Source organism: Mugil cephalus, chromosome 13, assembly GCF_022458985.1.
Source record: "Mugil cephalus isolate CIBA_MC_2020 chromosome 13, CIBA_Mcephalus_1.1, whole genome shotgun sequence".
NCBI lineage: Eukaryota > Metazoa > Chordata > Actinopteri > Mugiliformes > Mugilidae > Mugil > Mugil cephalus.
In genome coordinates, this window is record NC_061782.1 from 19377971 (window position 1) to 19395117 (window position 17147).

Here is a 17147-nt window from a genome sequence, read left to right on the forward strand (position 1 = left end):
CAGGGCCGAGGACGGCGGGAGGGGAGCGGCATCACACTGCAGCATGCAACCGGACCAGCACCCATGCACACACTAGCGAGTCCGAGTGAAGCCACTCTCAGAGGATGTCAAAAAAAAAAAAAAAAAAATGCCAACATGCGGTCTGTTAAATAATCGACGGGGGCAAAGCCAGGAGATTACATCGTCATAGTTTGATATTTTAGGAAACAAGAAACAGTAAAGCGATAGTATGAAAGAAAAAAAATGTAAAAGACTAACACCTTCATTTCCCTTGCACAAAAGGAGTGAACAGATAAAAAGATTAAAAAAAGTGGCTACTACGGGGGGAAAAGGTATACGGAAATAATGTACAAATTGACTCGCTTCTTTTCAAAACGTGTATTCCCGAGTTGCAGTCATTGGTTGTCCATTTGTCACCCATTTAAAGCTCCCTCTGCCTCCCTCCCTCCCTCCCCGTCTCTGCTAAGCATCTCCAGTCTACATATCTTCTTTAGCTTTAACGAGCCTCGTTAAGATCGCAATAATATTCCACCCTCTAATTGCTCATTCCATTCAGCAGATAGGCGAGCATTGGCTTGTGCCTGATGCGCGCGGTGCGGTGGGAGGGTTGCTGTGGAGATCCGAGACTCTGATAACCCCCTGTGCGTGCTGCACAAGTGGTGAAAGCCTCGCGCTACGTACTGGCTAATGATTGGCACGCTTGACAGTGATTGGCAGGGCTGCCATGACAACGCTACAACGACACCAAGAAGACCAATAGAAAAGGGAAACAAAATGTTTCAATGCTACACTCAACGGCGGATTTAGGGGGGAGATATTATGAGGCTGGTGTCATTAGGCGATAGCCATTGAATCATTCAATCTTTTTTACTGGCCGTATTTTTCGGTTTTTCCTTTTTCTCGATAATTTTCTTTCTCTCTCAGGTCATTTCCATGGTTTTCAGATCCCCTTTAGAGCTTTATCCCTCCCATTTCTTCCTGCCAAACTTCGCTGATCGCCCTCTGCTCCTGGCGAACAGCGCTCCCACCACCAGGTCTCCAGAAGACTTGTCCATGTTTCAGCTACCGACCCTCAACTTCTCCCCGGAGCAGGTGGCAAGCGTCTGCGAGACGCTGGAGGAGACCGGGGACATCGAACGGCTGGGCCGCTTCCTCTGGTCCTTGCCCGTGGCTCCGGGAGCTTGTGAAGCGATCAACAAGCACGAGTCCATCCTGCGCGCCCGGGCCGTGGTGGCGTTCCACACGGGGAATTTCAGAGACCTCTACCACATCCTGGAGAACCACAAGTTCACCAAGGACTCGCACGGCAAACTGCAAGCTATGTGGCTGGAAGCTCACTACCAGGAGGCCGAGAAGCTCCGCGGTCGTCCCCTCGGACCTGTCGATAAGTACCGGGTGCGGAAGAAGTTTCCGCTGCCTCGGACCATCTGGGACGGCGAGCAGAAGACGCACTGTTTCAAAGAGCGGACACGGAGCCTGCTGAGGGAGTGGTATCTTCAGGACCCATATCCAAATCCCAGCAAGAAAAGGGAACTGGCTCAAGCCACAGGACTCACTCCTACACAGGTCGGAAACTGGTTTAAAAACCGGAGGCAACGAGACAGAGCTGCGGCGGCCAAAAACAGGTTGGTGTTTTTTTGTTTTGTTTTTTTTTTTCAAGCAAAGCTACTGTCAAAACTAAAATATGTACTAAAGCTGGTCTAAAATGGACATACTTGAAAGAAAAGATACAATTTCCATGAACGTGCACAAGCGGATAGAGATTATCTAGGAAAAAGATAAATCTGTCTGTCAAGTGGAGGGAGTACTCTGCGGCGACATGTTTGTTATGAAGTGAAACGCGGATAAACATCAGAAGCTGTGCTCTTGTTAATTTACCCAGCGATTTTAAATGTAGAAAATACGTTTATTTTTATTATTTAGAAGAACTTCAAAGACATTTTGGCGTATTAATCATTTGGGTGTATTTTTAACAGAATGAGTAATTATCAGATTAAAAAAAGCACCACCACAAAAGTAAAAAACAACAACAAAAAACCCTCAAAAGTTGTATTAAAATAATTCTGAATAATAATATAGTACAGTCACAAACTGGACCTGCTCTTAAACTTGTAGAGGCGATAATTGCGCACTGTTGTCTTTTCACTGAAATCCTTGTTTATCTTTTCCCTAAGAGTGAAAGTAATACATGCAGTAAGAATTTTAATTTTATATCAGCATTAGCTATTGGGCTTCACTTATTTATATTATAAAAATGCTATGTGTGACATTAAGATAAACAATCTCACGATTTATTTATTTTTTAGTCAGTAAAATATAGAAATTAAATATTCCAACACAATACGCTACATTTCTTCACGAGTTAAATAGTTTCACCTGTGCCAATAAATATATTTTGAATTGTCATGTTTTGCAAATCATTTTGAATATTTTTGTGTTTGTTCCCAAAGCTATGCAATAATTTATTGACACAGTGTATGGTATCTACATCTGTCGGGTGCTATGGTGCATTTATGGTTTTAACATGAAATGTAACTTAGCAGTGTTGAAAAGAACGATTATCTCAAGGGATAACAAAGATATTATTGATATTACTTGACCAAAATGGGCATGCGTATTAAAATGGCATTTGGAGACATAGGCTGTATTCATAACATTAAGTGTGGTATCATTCCATTGAAATGCTATAATTGATTAGAAAATACCAAGGAGACTACTAAGCCATATGAACACTATTCTAATCTTTTTGCTAAATGAATAGATATATTTCCAGACTGACATTATCCCGCCGTGATGGAGTTATTATCATGAGTGGATTGGAGATAAACATTTAGGATGATTGGAGTAGCCTGGATCTCGACGTCACTCATTCATGCACTTCACCCTGAAACACATCTGTGGCAAACCCTCACGATATTTACATCTGAGGGCTGTTTTTGTATTTTTAAAAAACAATAATAATCTGGTTCAGAGCGAGCAGTCTCGGGACTTTGGATAAATGAATCTGTGCAGAACTAAAAAAAAAAAAAAAAAAAAAATGCAAATAGTAATAAAGTCTGGACAATTGCAGTGACTAAAATAAGAATAAAAAATATTAAATAATCACAGATGTAAAATGTCATTTAACTACTTTTTCAATGGCACCAAGTCACGTCCCTTCTGTGCTCACATAACAGACCATTCCCAGATTGCTGACTTGCGCGTCCATCAGTCTACTTTTGCAACAAAAACTAAATAAAAAAAAACTCATTACGTTTCTTCCAACATTTGGTAGTCTAAATAGTGCTGTGTTTTGTTCCCCGAAAACTGGCTATTTGATAAAAGCATGCATGCATGGCTGGGGCCGGCAGGGGGAAAGAAAGGCGAGTTTGAACCCCTATTTTGCAAGAGGAGGAGGGGAAGGGGGACATTCTCAGGTCTAATTGCCATTTCTCTCAATTTTTTTTTTCTTTTTCTCCCCCTCCCCTCCTCGCCTCTTTTCTTCTCCAGGCTCCAGCACCAAGCAATAGGACCGAGCGGTATGAGGTCCCTCTCAGAGGCCGGTCTCACCCCTCACAGCTCGGCAGAGTCGCCTTCGACCGCGGCTAGTCCCACCACCAGCGTTTCCAGTATGACAGAGAGAGTTGATACTGGGACGTCCATCCTGTCCGTCACATCCAGTGACTCGGAGTGCGATGTATGATACGGAGGAAAAAAAAAAAACACACACAAAACAAACAAAAAGAGAAATATTTACAGGGAAAATGGACCTGAGAGGAAGAAAAAAAAGACTTATGAAATATCGCGGATGAAAAAAGGACCGATTGATATAAATATTAAAATAAAAAAGAGATAAAAGCACGTCTTTTTTTTTTATTAAAAGCGCTTTCAAAGGACCCACGCCTCCCCCTCCTCTTCATACCCCCACACCACCACCACTACTAGACTACTTGCATGATGTTTTTTTTTTTTTTTTTTATTCTTCATTTTGTAATCAGGGAAAATAACCTGAGTGCAAGGTTTTCCATCAGGAACATCGATCAGAGGGAATAAAAACAGATCGTCTTGGCGTCTTCGTCGCACTTTTCGCCCCCATCTCCGGTTTTAGTCCAAGTGATGATGATGATGATGATGATGACGGTGAAGCAGCCGCCATGCAGACAAGATGCAATCCTGTTTTTACTTTGTGTTCATCAGACAATCATTTTAAGTCGTAAGCACCTTTTTTAATACACTTCTGTCACTGCCTGTGTGGGGTACATGGTCAAAAAAAAAAAAATTGTCGAACGGAACCGTTTATGACTGTATCAGATTTTTATTTTTATTTTCAAAATTTTATATTGAATTATGTATATCTCAAATAATGCGATCATTCTCCCGGTCTGTATTATACGTGTAGAAATATGCTTGTACATAATTATTGCTCTCCCCCCGTGTCATCCTCTTTTCTATCCCTTCCTCACTTTTCTTGACTTGGTGTTCCTACATAAAATATTTGTCAAAACTTACAACTGAACTGCTGCAGGCGTTTTTGTTGTTTTTGACTGATTTTTGGTGGGTTGCTTATTGGCAGAGACACAATTATATAAAAATCTAAACAGCTGATTACAACATTTAGTCAAGTCTAGCGGGTCCCCCCCTCCTCTCTTCTCTTTTCTGCCGCCCCAGGGTCGCTCAGAACGCTTATTTACATTGCACTATCAATGTTTTTCTCTTGCGTGGTTATTATGTGCCATGCGCCTCTAAATGAAACGCGCTATTCAATTTGCTATAACTCTTTGCATGATGTCTGTCTTTCCATCCGATTACGGATAAGGACAGTGATAAGTGGCTAAACACATGTTCATATTGGGTTATTATTGGATTGTGGAAGCATTAGTGCTCATCATGGCTTATGCGTTTCCCCGGAGCAGGTTATGCAGTCAAGGGGTTGACCTAACTTAAAATGATTTCGGTTTTATTTCCAGACTACCGGGCAACTCAAGGCTTATTTTATCCAGCTGCTGTTAAATTGCTTTGTGTTTTATTGTTAGTCCACCTTCCGGAACAAAACATGCTTTCTTATTTTCTTACTACGCCTCTGCTTCAAACCTATGTGATGTAGGTAAAATCGCACTATATGACTGTATACACATTCTGGCAAACGTCAACGTCATGCAGCACTTTAAAATGTGAGTGCTATTTCCCCTTTTGTTTACCGTTGCTAGTGAATACAGAAATTAAGTAAACGCGCCATTAAATGGGCTAATCACGATGGGACTCCTCCCCTGTCCCAATCTCCCATTGTGGCCCCTGAAAAGAGCTTTTCTTCCTCGGACGAGAACCATTTCCCCCTCCAAAAAAAAGGCTTTCTCTCCTGCAGTCCCTTTCCATCCAAATCCCCAACCAATTATGCAGCAGACTAGGGCAGATTTGCCACAGGACACTGTTGCGCGAACTACAGTTTTAGTAGAAACACTTTCGCTAAGATGTGTTTCCTAGAAGCCGTCACTGAGGATCTCCCCATGTAAATACACTGCAGGCAAGCCTGCGATACGCGTCGGGTCTGTTAGTGGTGTCATGTCTCTAGCAACAGAAAGTAGGACAGAGGCTGCTGCTTGGCTCAGCGAGACCGCAGCACTTTTACAAATTGAAGACTGGTATAAAGAGCCGCGCAGGGGACACCAGCAGTGTATCCCCCATGTTCTTTAACCTGAACCGGTTTTTAATAAGACAGACTTTACAAACTGTTTCCAGCAAGTGCAGCACGGGTTCTTTAGGGCCAATTGTGGTGTCAGAGATGTTTGGATATTTTCCTGGATGTTTGGCAGTTTCGTGCAAAGTCTTAAACCTTCAATACAAATTACCATGGGGGATGTGTGTGTGCGCGTAAATGCGCGAAAATAGGCGGAAGGAAGGCATTTAACATTTAGATTAGAGACCAAAAACTAATTCCCTTACAAAACCGTTCCCATTTAAACTAGTTTTACTTGTTAATGTGATTAATTTGTGTTGTTTACAAAAGAAGCTGGGCACGGGTGTTAAAAACTTATCTCATTTGAAAAGCACTTGTTCTGTAGTAGTTTTGAAACTCTGCTAAATCCGAGACTCGCTTTGGCGAAAGTTGATAAATAACAAACTTGTGGCACTGAATTCTGTTTAACCCTGCGTAAATGTTATCAGTCCACTGGTTGAGATGTACGCATAAGCAATCTGCATTCATACATTTGCAGGAGGCGGATACCAATCAAAACACAAAGACAACCGTGTCACAAGCTTCTGCCATACGACTCAATGGGCCTGTGATCCTGAAATATCCGAGGCCATAATGCAGTCAAACGCAAAGCTCAGCTCCCCGCTTGTCTGAAACAAACCATCTCCCGCCGCACTCATTGCCAGTCGATCGCAGATCAAGTAAATCTGTATCATATTTTACACCCATTCCGGGTCTTAAATCAGCCTGCCAGAGACCGATAGGCCCTATCAAGAGCACCGAGGGGCCATGGCACCGCCGCACCACCAGACCCTTATCACACGCCCCCACCTCTCCATTTACGCACTCTACAAGTTTATTGGCTGCGACAAGTCCCGGCTATGATTGAGATTAAATTAATCGTAAACTCAAGAGCATTTTTTATCGGTAAAGGAGGACACGGGGATTAGAGCTGTATCCGAGAGATGGAACCACAGATAGGGACTCATGAATACAAAACAAGGCATGAATGGGCTTCATTTGCGCAAACATTACGTTCATTAAACCCACGGCCCTGGAAAACACAGTTTAAATATGCGCATGAACTTAGAAAAAAAATAAAAGCAATACTTTTGTTTGAGATTGCGTGTAAAAAAAAAAAAAAAAAAGAAAAAAGAAAAAAAAAGTCAACTCAAGACACAAACTTTGCAGTTGCCTTTAACACCCCTTCACGGTCCGTAGCGCTTGCACTTACAGTCATAATGGATTTCATTAAATGCCCCAGCAAATTACATGTTGCAGAAATATAACACGAACCGGGCGCTATGTGGTACCAGAGAAACAGCAAGAGTCTATACTAATTAAATTTCATAGTGATTTTTCCATAAGAGCATGTTTAACAAAGTAACTGAGACGCATGTAAACAGGTATATGATTGTTCTCCCCGAAAACATATGTAGGCCAGAGGAGCGGTGGTAAAAAAAAGTCCTGGAAGTGTGAGTCTAGCTGTTGCTGGCTGGGTTCATTAACAGTGGGGGAGCTCTTGTTCGTGATCTGTCAACTCAAATATGGATCACAAGACAAAGGAACTTAGCGAGGAGTAATCTCTGTGTGTGATACTTACATGAGAGTAAACGAGAATGTGAGGCAACAATGGAGACTCCCATGTTTTCCTCTATTCGCACCCTCAAGTTGTTTTGCGTTTATCTGTGCAAAAAAAAAAAGAAAAAAGAAAAAAAAGTGCGCCCGTCAAACAAGATTTGCAATCATGAACATCAAGAGGAAAGTCAACAACATAACGATGATTACTACTTTTATGGTTTACAGATTTGACGTGGTTTAAAGTGTCTGGGAGGAGAGAAAAGCACAAGCAGATTCTCTCTGAAAACATAATATCATTGATTTGTGTTTGGTTGCGTCGCGACGATCCGCTCCGAGGTCAAAGTTTACACTCCGCTTCATTCCTGACTGCAAAATCTTGTATGAGGAAGTTAATGCAGGCGCTGCCGATCTGACTATAGCGAACAAGAGGAAGGAGGGGGGTTATTAGGCCGCAGTTTGGCGGTGAGAAAAACTTGCCCTGCCCTGTTTTTCCTCGGATTTCACCGGTTAACTGAACACAACTTTTCTATTGGTGTGTATTCATGCAGCACCCGTTGCCCTACAGCTTCACCAGCGCGCTGTCAGTGCAGGAATGAACCGGGCCTAAACTCTCTGCACTCCTTTCTTCAATAGGTAAGGCTCAGGGGCATTCACACTGACTGATGACTAATTTAAAGTTATTTAACAGTTACATATTTTTTTTTTTTTACTGGCCATCCTGTATTTTAGATGAATGGCAGCCTAGTTTGGGGCTATTGTGTGGAATATTAGCAGCAATTAAGGCCAAAAGTCCGGACAAATGACACATCATATTTTACCTCACATCACCTTTATCGTAACTATCCCGGAACACGTTTCAGGGGAAGATGATACACCCCCATGAGTGGAATACAGCAAGTTCTACCACATCTACCCTTACAATTGAGTCTGGTTCAGGGGTCACATTAACATGTTTTATAGTTAGGGCCCAGAGAACTGAGCTCAGCAATAATCTGAATTTTTGTCTAATTTCGATTACATGTGTCCTTTAACCCGGCGCCTGAGTTGCGCTACCAATGCCAGGTGCCGTGCACCTGCCGTCAACCGATTGTCCCCCAGACCCTATCACAATACACACACAGACCCGCACACCATTTATCATATGCACCAAGAACATCCGTGCGTTTGAAAATGTTCTTAAATGAAATTATAATTTGGGGGTCACACAAGACACTGGATCAGCAGTGAATATGCTTTCATGAAGGTACAGAGGCAGATGGGATCATAGTCTCTTCCGTGGGCAGGTTGGTGTGTGTGTGTGTGTGTGTGTGTGTGTGTGTGGTGGGAGTGTCAAGAAATACTCAGTGTAATGCTTATTAGTGTGGACGGCCATTGCACAAGCCTCATCTTTTTAAAACAAGCATAACATGAAAGCAACCCAAATCTCGCTTACTCAAGCGAACATGACCACCCCCCTCTCTCGCGCGCACAGCGTGCACGCGTATAGCCTTGCACGCACAGCACATATGGAGCGTGTGTGTGTGTGTGTGGCGGGGGGTGCTGGGTGCAGGCTGTGATCTCTCGCCTTGTGCACACCGAGTGGACAGAGGGCTGAGCAGCTTAAATAGAACCCCAGCACCTGTGTTTTCTGCCGCCGTTCTCAGGCCTCCTTAGCATGGCACGGCACCGCACAGCACCGAGGCACGGATTGAGAACGCACCGCGAACATGCAGACATTACACACACCATGTGTCACAAATAAAAGAGGAGGGTGAGATTGTTTAGCACGCTGAATAATTAGGTCCGCCACATTATGCGCCAACACACTGCAGTCATGTTTGGTTACAAATGGCCAGAACTTTAGCTCAAAGTCACTATATAATCTTGGTGGTAGCCTAATTGTGTACTCTTAGAAACGCAAAAAAAAAAAAAAAAAAATACGCCCCAGTCACAACAGCTCTGAGCTCCCCCGTTTTATAAATAAAAACTGATTCCGTCTCGGACTTGGTACATTTTGGTGACACAACACTCCTCACTCCCCCCTTTCCTTCCATGAATTGGTGATTGTTCCCCGGTCTGATGCTGAAGGGTATTGTCTATCAGCTGGAGCTCCTGCCTTGCTCTGGTTCTGAAAGCACTGAATGAACCTGGACACGGACACCCGTTCCCGCTGTGGCCAGACACTTCACGAATACGCCCCATTTTACGACGAGGCTGTGGTCCTGCGACATAAACCGACCTTAAGCCACACGAGGGCCTTTGCCCTCTGTACATTGAAACACAAAGGAAATGTTGCACTCAGCCTTCTTTCTGATGGATAGCCTGTCTCAGAATTTGGCATCTGCCTTTTTCTTATTTTCAAAATGGTTTAATCATCTAAAAATGAATTCGTAGAATATTGATGTTGAAGTTACAAATCATTATTGGGTATTTATGAATAAAACATACCAAAGAAAAAAATCAGATGTTACATAATACATAATGTTTGATCACGTTATTCCAGTTGTAACTGACGCTCTTTACATGTTATCACATTTTATCACAATCACAGTGACTGCTTTAATATTGCTTTAATATGTGACGTAAAGTCTGACTTTTAGTGCAGCTTGCACAGCAACCTTTAGTGCAGCACTGACAAGAGGTCGGGGCTGACTGAGGCCTGTGTGCCTTCATCAATTTAACCTCCGTTTACAGAGCTATAGGACAGTTTAGCCTGGATCCCAACCGACCGGAGAAAGAGAGTCCATACAGCGAAGACGACAGCGGCGAGCCCGGCAGGAGCCAAACGTGTTCCTTGACTGCCATCTAGAGGAGTCATGTGGTATAAAAATGACCAAATAATGCACTTCCTTTCGAGGCTGCTCCTTCCATGCAAGTATCAACAGAGAGGAAGTCAAAACATATATTTTTTATGGGTGCTGTACGATATACATAGAAAGATTCTACGTTTTTTCAAACCTCGCTCTCCAACTTTTTTAAAAAAAAAAATCGGTTCGTTCTAATGGAGCCGCCAAAGGTTTAACCCCAGTAGTAACAGCACCATTTGCCTTCAATTGACACCAGAAAGACAAACTGTCCCACCAGTGCTGTCCATTAAGCTGTTATCAGTTCTTACTTCCTGCATCTCTGTTAAATCTTCCTTGTGCTCTTGTTAATGTCAATGTACAGTAAGTGCGGATGTACATAGACGTGCCTGCACTACAGGGACAACGGCAGGCCGCGAGGTCATGCTGCCTCCTCATATACAGTACAGGGAGCTTCCATTAAAGTTTTATTGCATGAAAGTCAAATTGATGTTGGAACACTGAACCAGCTTCTCCATTTAGTGCTAGATCAAGGATTCAGGCGCCAGAGAGTGTAATGGAACCCCTGATCCCTGCTTAATTTTTCAAAACTGATACCCAGAGTTTTACGGAGGCTGTCCAGGAGCCAAGTGACTGACTGGTGCGTTTGAGAGATGAGTGGAACTGGCGGCGGCGGCGGCGGTGGTGAGGAGGGGAGGATAATGGTGTCCTCTGGAGCGCGGCCTTTTAGAGTTTAACTCCCTTATTGTGGAAAGCAGGGGCAAGGGGAGGAAGAGGACAGAGAGCATGCAACAGAGAAGGTTTCACTGTAAATGGACAGTAAAATGCTTACGGCAACTAGGCTTCAATCCACCATTAAATCATTGCAGGAGGAGAAGGGCATGACGACGTCTTACATGCAATAAGTAATAACTTTTTTATTTGCCCATTTTGTACTCACTCATATGTCCTAAGGCGGTTTCAGCCTGATTTCATGTTCACGTGAGTATATAAGCAACTTTTGTCTGGGGTCAGTACGCAGAGTCAATTTACAATTCAACCAGTACGATGGAGACACATCTAACATTCGTAGACATATTAGCTAATAGAGCCTGGAGGTAAAAAATGCACTTTAGATCTGTACAAATTTAAATGTAAAAGCATGCGCATGGAAAAGTGCATATAATATTAATTGCAGGATGAATACAAAATATAATATAATACATAAGTACAGGCAAACAAACAAGCACTCTGTACTGAACTATTATACCTGAACTCTACATGAGAAGTTCCTCAATATAAATTTTCCATTTTCAAACTCCCTCCACATATTCAGCCCCTTTTATCCAACTGAAAGGTTTTACGTGTCACGGCTACTCTTGGATGAAAATAAACCATCTGGAAAAAAGAAAGAAACTTTAATGAAATTCCTGTTTCAAATTCACTCTTCACAATCCCCTCCGTACGAGAGCATCTACTTAAGAGGTGCATATAACATGTACTTTGCTATTTAATAACTGGCTCAGGGCTCTGGGGGCTCTCAGATGAACCTGGCAGTTTTGTCTGACCACTATTTCTATTTTTAATAAGTTCCTGTACATGAGTCAGTCGTGGAGCATCTTTATAGTGCCCTATTTAAAAACGGCCTCTGTCCCGAGGTGGCCTCCGAAACACATGCATTATTGACGCATACACCGGTCTTGTCCAGTTCAGCAAGCAGCAGCAGCAGCAGCAGCTGCATAGCTCCCATAAGAGTCAGTGAGGGGAACTAAAACACAGTGGAGTGCGTGGAGCTCGGAGAACTAAATGTATGTATGTGGAGGTGGATGACGGAGGACCAGTTGCAGGTTAGAGCAGCCTCACAAGTTCACAGTGTCACTGGGGTTCGGATGTTTCGGTTCAGCTCAAGAATGTTGCAAAGCTATCCAGTGGAGGCATTCATACCACATGCAAATAAACAAAGTACACAGGAACACTAGCCAACTAAAAGAAAGGAATATGTATCACGCTTAGGTTTTCCAGAAGGATTATGCACATATAAAGTATCTGAACAAAGACAGAACATTTAAAGTAATATTTTAAACTACATAAATAATTGAATGTTGAGCGTAAAACGTATTTTTTTTAATCATATTTTTCTTCAGTATCTCCTCACACACAATCATATTGAATGTGAGCTGTTAGAAGGAGCCGAGAGAGGGCAAAGGGAGCGGCTGAGAGCTGTGTAAATGGTCAATTGGCTTAACTCAGTGGTGTCTGTTCTTGGTGTGACAATGTCAGTGGGCAATGTGCAAATGTGCACTCTTTTGATTTGCCTGATGTAATCCTCTGCAGCGTACTGGTAGCCCATAAAGCCCCAGGGAGGAGACATGAGTGAGACCCCAGATAGTGTTTGTTCTGGGATTAAGATAACATTTCCTCACGTTCATTTAAATGTCACATGCATGCCGAGTACAGCTGTACGTATGTGTATGAATACACACACGGGGACATATTCCTGCACACACTTCTCCTGTCGCCGTAGACCATCTCCATGTAAGTGGAGGCTATGTAGCCGTGTCTCATTATGTTACACTGCCATCTAGTGATCCAGGGCTCAAGCTTAAACTACACCAGCACATGGAATGGATATGGAAGGACCGTCTGGCTGAGGATATCGTCCGTTCTGTTTCAGTTTTTTTCCAGCCTGTAAATGTTTCCATAGTCTTTGCAGCATTCAGCAACAGACGTCAATACTGCTACTGCTTGTCCTCACCATGGTGGAGGGGGGTCGCTGCAGCCTATCCCAGGCGGGGTACACCCTAGACAAGTCAATTAGCCTCTTATTCAGGTTGGTGAGTAGTAAGTGCAAATTATTTATTTTTAATTAATATTATTAGTTATATTATCAGTTATTAATTGGAAAAATTAAATTGCCACAAAACAAATCATCAAAATTTTACTATGAAGATTTGAAGTAGTAAATTGGGATCAATTACATATTTTACCAATAACAATATTAGACTCAATGTGTGACAATTTAACCCCTTAACCTGTGGCTGTTCGGTCATATTATGCTTTATTATGACTTATATATGATATGATAAACTACATCACGACAGCACCTTTAAATGTTTGTCTATATTTGCCTTTAAATGCACCTGTGGGAATGGGACAAACTGCCTGTAACTAGCAACTAAAGCAACTGAGTTCATTCAATACCATTATCACCATGAAAACAGTAGCAATTATCATAATGCCCCCCACTCTTCATCACCACTGTGCCTATAAATCCTGGAAATTATATTTACTGCTTTCAAACTGAAGAAGCCCACTAATTATTTTCACTGAAGCATTAATATAATTTAAAATTTAAAAATAGAATATAAAATATATGTGAAATATGATCTTCTAAATAATGACATGCAAAGAAAACATTAACCACAAGGGGTCATCATGAGATCGCTCAAGTTATAAATGACATGGCAATGAGCAGAGGAATGGAAACAAGAGCGACAGCATTTGCATGCTGCCACTAAGAATGCATTACATGTGAAACTATCTGAGTATGCTTTCATACGTTCCCTCTGAAGCACAGATAACATTTCCTGCTGTCCATTCAAGCTGCTAATGCCATTCATGGCTTCCAGATCCATTCCAGTAGTTACACGTGTGTGTGTCAAGTCAAGTGTACAATAAATTACAAATGGTGTATACAGAAGCTTTAAGGTCACTGACACATACCCCCTTCACTCTATGCCTACCTCTTATTGCGTAGTGAAATTATACCCATGGCATGTTTTCTGCATTCTCACCACAAAATTGCTTCGGCTGAAACCCAGGAGCGTTTCAAGTGCAGCCGAGAAGCTAATCAAGCAGCAAGTTAACGGCAACAAAGCAAAAGAGACTTCAAGCAGCTGCCACTGCTGTGGGTGACAAAAAAAAAAAAAAAAAAAGATGACAACAAGAGGAGTCCACAGCTTGTGAACCAGTCTAGTGTAAGTTATCAGGAAGAATAAGACATATGGGGGGAAGGGGAGGAGGAAAGGGGGAGGGATAGAAAACAGAGAGAGGACGGAGGAAACGAGGAAGCTGTGGCTCAAACGCAAACAGGCCGAGAAGGGTGTGGATTTAAAAAGCGTTTAAGTGAATTTAATTGTAATGCTATAACACTAACAATGTACCTGCCCGAATCTATTTACACTTTCTTCAATTACTACAACATAATATCTTGTTTGTGCAACAAGGCGCTGCACACATGAAATAAATGATTGCAGTTGGGCCTAACTTTAAATACTTTAAATATTGCTTTAACACAACCTAACAGGTGTGAAAAGCAAAAGTCGACATTATTAATATGTGGAAAAAATGGTAACAAACAACTTAATGTAGACTGAGATACCAACATTCAAACTGACTAATACACCTTAAGGCTTCTTGTAATACCTGTGTGAGATTAATGGCTGCCACCCAAAACTGCACTGTTGCCTTTTGATTGTTGTTTTTATACGTTATAACGTTCATCTTATGTTTCCTGTATGGCATGTTGTTATTTCACTATGTACATGCAGCAGTTATGCAAAAGAAAGCAAACTGTCATAATTAATGGTCCACCTTGTACAAATAAAGACTGGATGAATGTGAATGAATGCATTAAGTTGATTATGTGTTGAGATAAGCTAGTGTGTTTTTTTAATCTATTTAGTAATGCTTTGTTGTTTTTTTTATTGTCACTTCCTTGTTTCCTCGTGTCATCATTTCCTTGTGTCTTCTTTTTCTAGGTACTGCGGATCTTTTTGACAGCACAGAGACTCACTTGCTGAGCTATCAGAACAAAACAGGGATAGATATTTTTTGCGTTTATCTTGGTTTTTAAGGTTCGTTTCCGCGTTTTTGTGCGTGTGCCGTTCCACTTACCGGCCACTAGGTGGAAGCAATGTTCAGTCCCTTTGCTCCATCACGCTGCACCAGTGCCTTCCTCTGGGTTATGAAGAAAACTCAGCAGTAACCTTTCATCACTCCTTTTCTGTGGCTTTGTTTCTCTTCAAACAAATCTACACACTACTAAGTGCAATGAATACAGTGGGACAGTGTGCGTTTATTCAGTATGTTAGTGGACTGGAGAGGTTTCCTGGGCATCTGTTTTCACAGGGTCATTTGGAACAGTTTATGATTATCAAGCAGACATATTCCTGGATACACCTGGACCCCTCTACGGTTACAGCCTTCCCACCTCAGGTGCAAGACTTGCGTGTTAGAGGCCACAATCCACGAGCTTGCTTCTGACTTTGCTTTTTTTTTTACACACAACAAAAAAAGTACATTTTCGATGGTGAACACACGTTGCAGTTGACAAGGACGCCGCCGCTGTTGGAGCAATAAAGCAGAAATTTACAAAACAGAACAGTAGCCAATTTTTCTTTAGGGTGCCTTATTCTTCTGCACAGTGCCAACAAGAAAGCAAGCGCATACACTGTGTGTACACTGTGAGTCAACGGTCTGGCAGGTTGAACCCGTTAGTGTGTTTAGCTGGAAACAAACAAACCTGCACAGTGCACAAGCAGAGAGACAGGCCTGGTATGCATAGTCAACACTAATAGTGATTGATCAAAATTAGGAGGAAGTTTGTGCTCCTGACTTGGAACAAACAAGCCCAGAGCAGGATATGAAGGAGCTACATAACCTTTAATCCCTTTTAGACAATAAATAGCTTAGATGAGCATTTCTTAAGGCGAGAAAACACTACAACAAGCTCAAATGAGTTAAAGAACGATTACAGCTTAGGAGAAACAACAAAAAAAATGTTTTGTTAGAATATAAAAGTAAGTGCGGCTGGGAAGATTGTCAAATAATCTTAGCATTTGCTATCAGATCTCATATCTGTTCAAGATGGGAAAGTGGCTGGTGCCTAGTTTAGTTATCCTTTCCTTTATCTTAAATTTGGGTGTTTAAGCTTGAATCCATTAATAATAGCATTCACTACTGATGACTCAGCTATTCACTGCCATACTGGCATCACATCTTTCTTATATTTCAGGTTGCTGTGACCAAAACAAAGATTAAAGGCCCTGTTAACGGTACTCAGCTCAGTCTCAGTGATTATATTTTTTATCACAATAATGATTCTATTTAAAATGTGGGAAATGTGTACTCACAAACGAGGTAGTCACAGCGTCACACGGAGGAGGCTTCCTCTGAAAACATTTGAGTCGCATTCAAATGTGTTTCGGTGGTAAACAAAACAAAAAGGCTAAAAAAGTGAAGGGAGAAAAAAAGCGCGTTGATATCAGAGAACAACTGCTAACAGTGCTGCTAAGAAAAGAGGGACCAAACTGATGAATGGACTAGTTTCACAACAATTTATCCGAGTGACACTATGCACCGCTAGCTGATATAACATCAAGCAAAGGGCTGGATGTAAAATACAGCGCACTATGAAAATCTTGTGCATGATTTAACCTGCCCTTCGGCGCTCAGAGTGAACACCCAGTGAAAGCATAAAGAACCGTGTAGTTAATCTTTTAGCTGGACAGATTTAATGGAACGGTGTCAAGTGACAATAGCTGGAAAAGCCATCGGAGTGAACCTAATGCGATCAGAATAGCCCGTGTCTGTCTCCCATCTAGGAATTTACAGTAGGGGTAAAAGACCAGGTGAGCCTCCTCTAACCTCTGGAGAGTACACACACACACACACACACACTCTCTCTCTCTCTCTTACACACACACACACACACACACACACACACACACACAAACATATATATATTAGTACTACAATCCTTTCTCTGTTACTTTTTATATCAACACATGCTCAAACACTTTAACTTTGTTGTAATCTTTACAGTTTTCTCTTTACTTCTACTTTACTAAGTCCTCCATATTGAGCATTTTATAAACATTTGTTAATGTAGTTGTGGTCATTAATCCTCCATTAGTTGAGGCTAGTGTATAATCAGATAATGAATACCAACACTGTCAAAGCTGTTGATATATTAAATATGACTTAAAGGAGAATTTTGTAATTGCTGGCACATAATGAAGATTAATATATGAAAATGCCCTCGTAACTGCACAAAGCAGCATTATAGTGTGAGCCATTAATTCATTGCATTAATAATAATAATAATAATAATAATAATAATAATAATAATA

General features: G+C 41.7%; 1 protein-coding gene across 1 annotated transcript; it reads left to right on the forward strand.

Moving 5' to 3' along the window:
* The first annotated feature begins 575 nt into the window (after window positions 1-575).
* six3a (SIX homeobox 3a) lies at window positions 576-4487 on the forward strand. The gene is made up of 2 exons (XM_047604070.1): window positions 576-1625; window positions 3490-4487. Exons 1-2 carry the CDS (start codon window positions 934-936, stop codon window positions 3680-3682), a joined length of 885 nt encoding a protein of 294 aa, XP_047460026.1. The 5' UTR covers window positions 576-933; the 3' UTR covers window positions 3683-4487.
* The last annotated feature ends 12660 nt before the right edge of the window (window positions 4488-17147 follow it).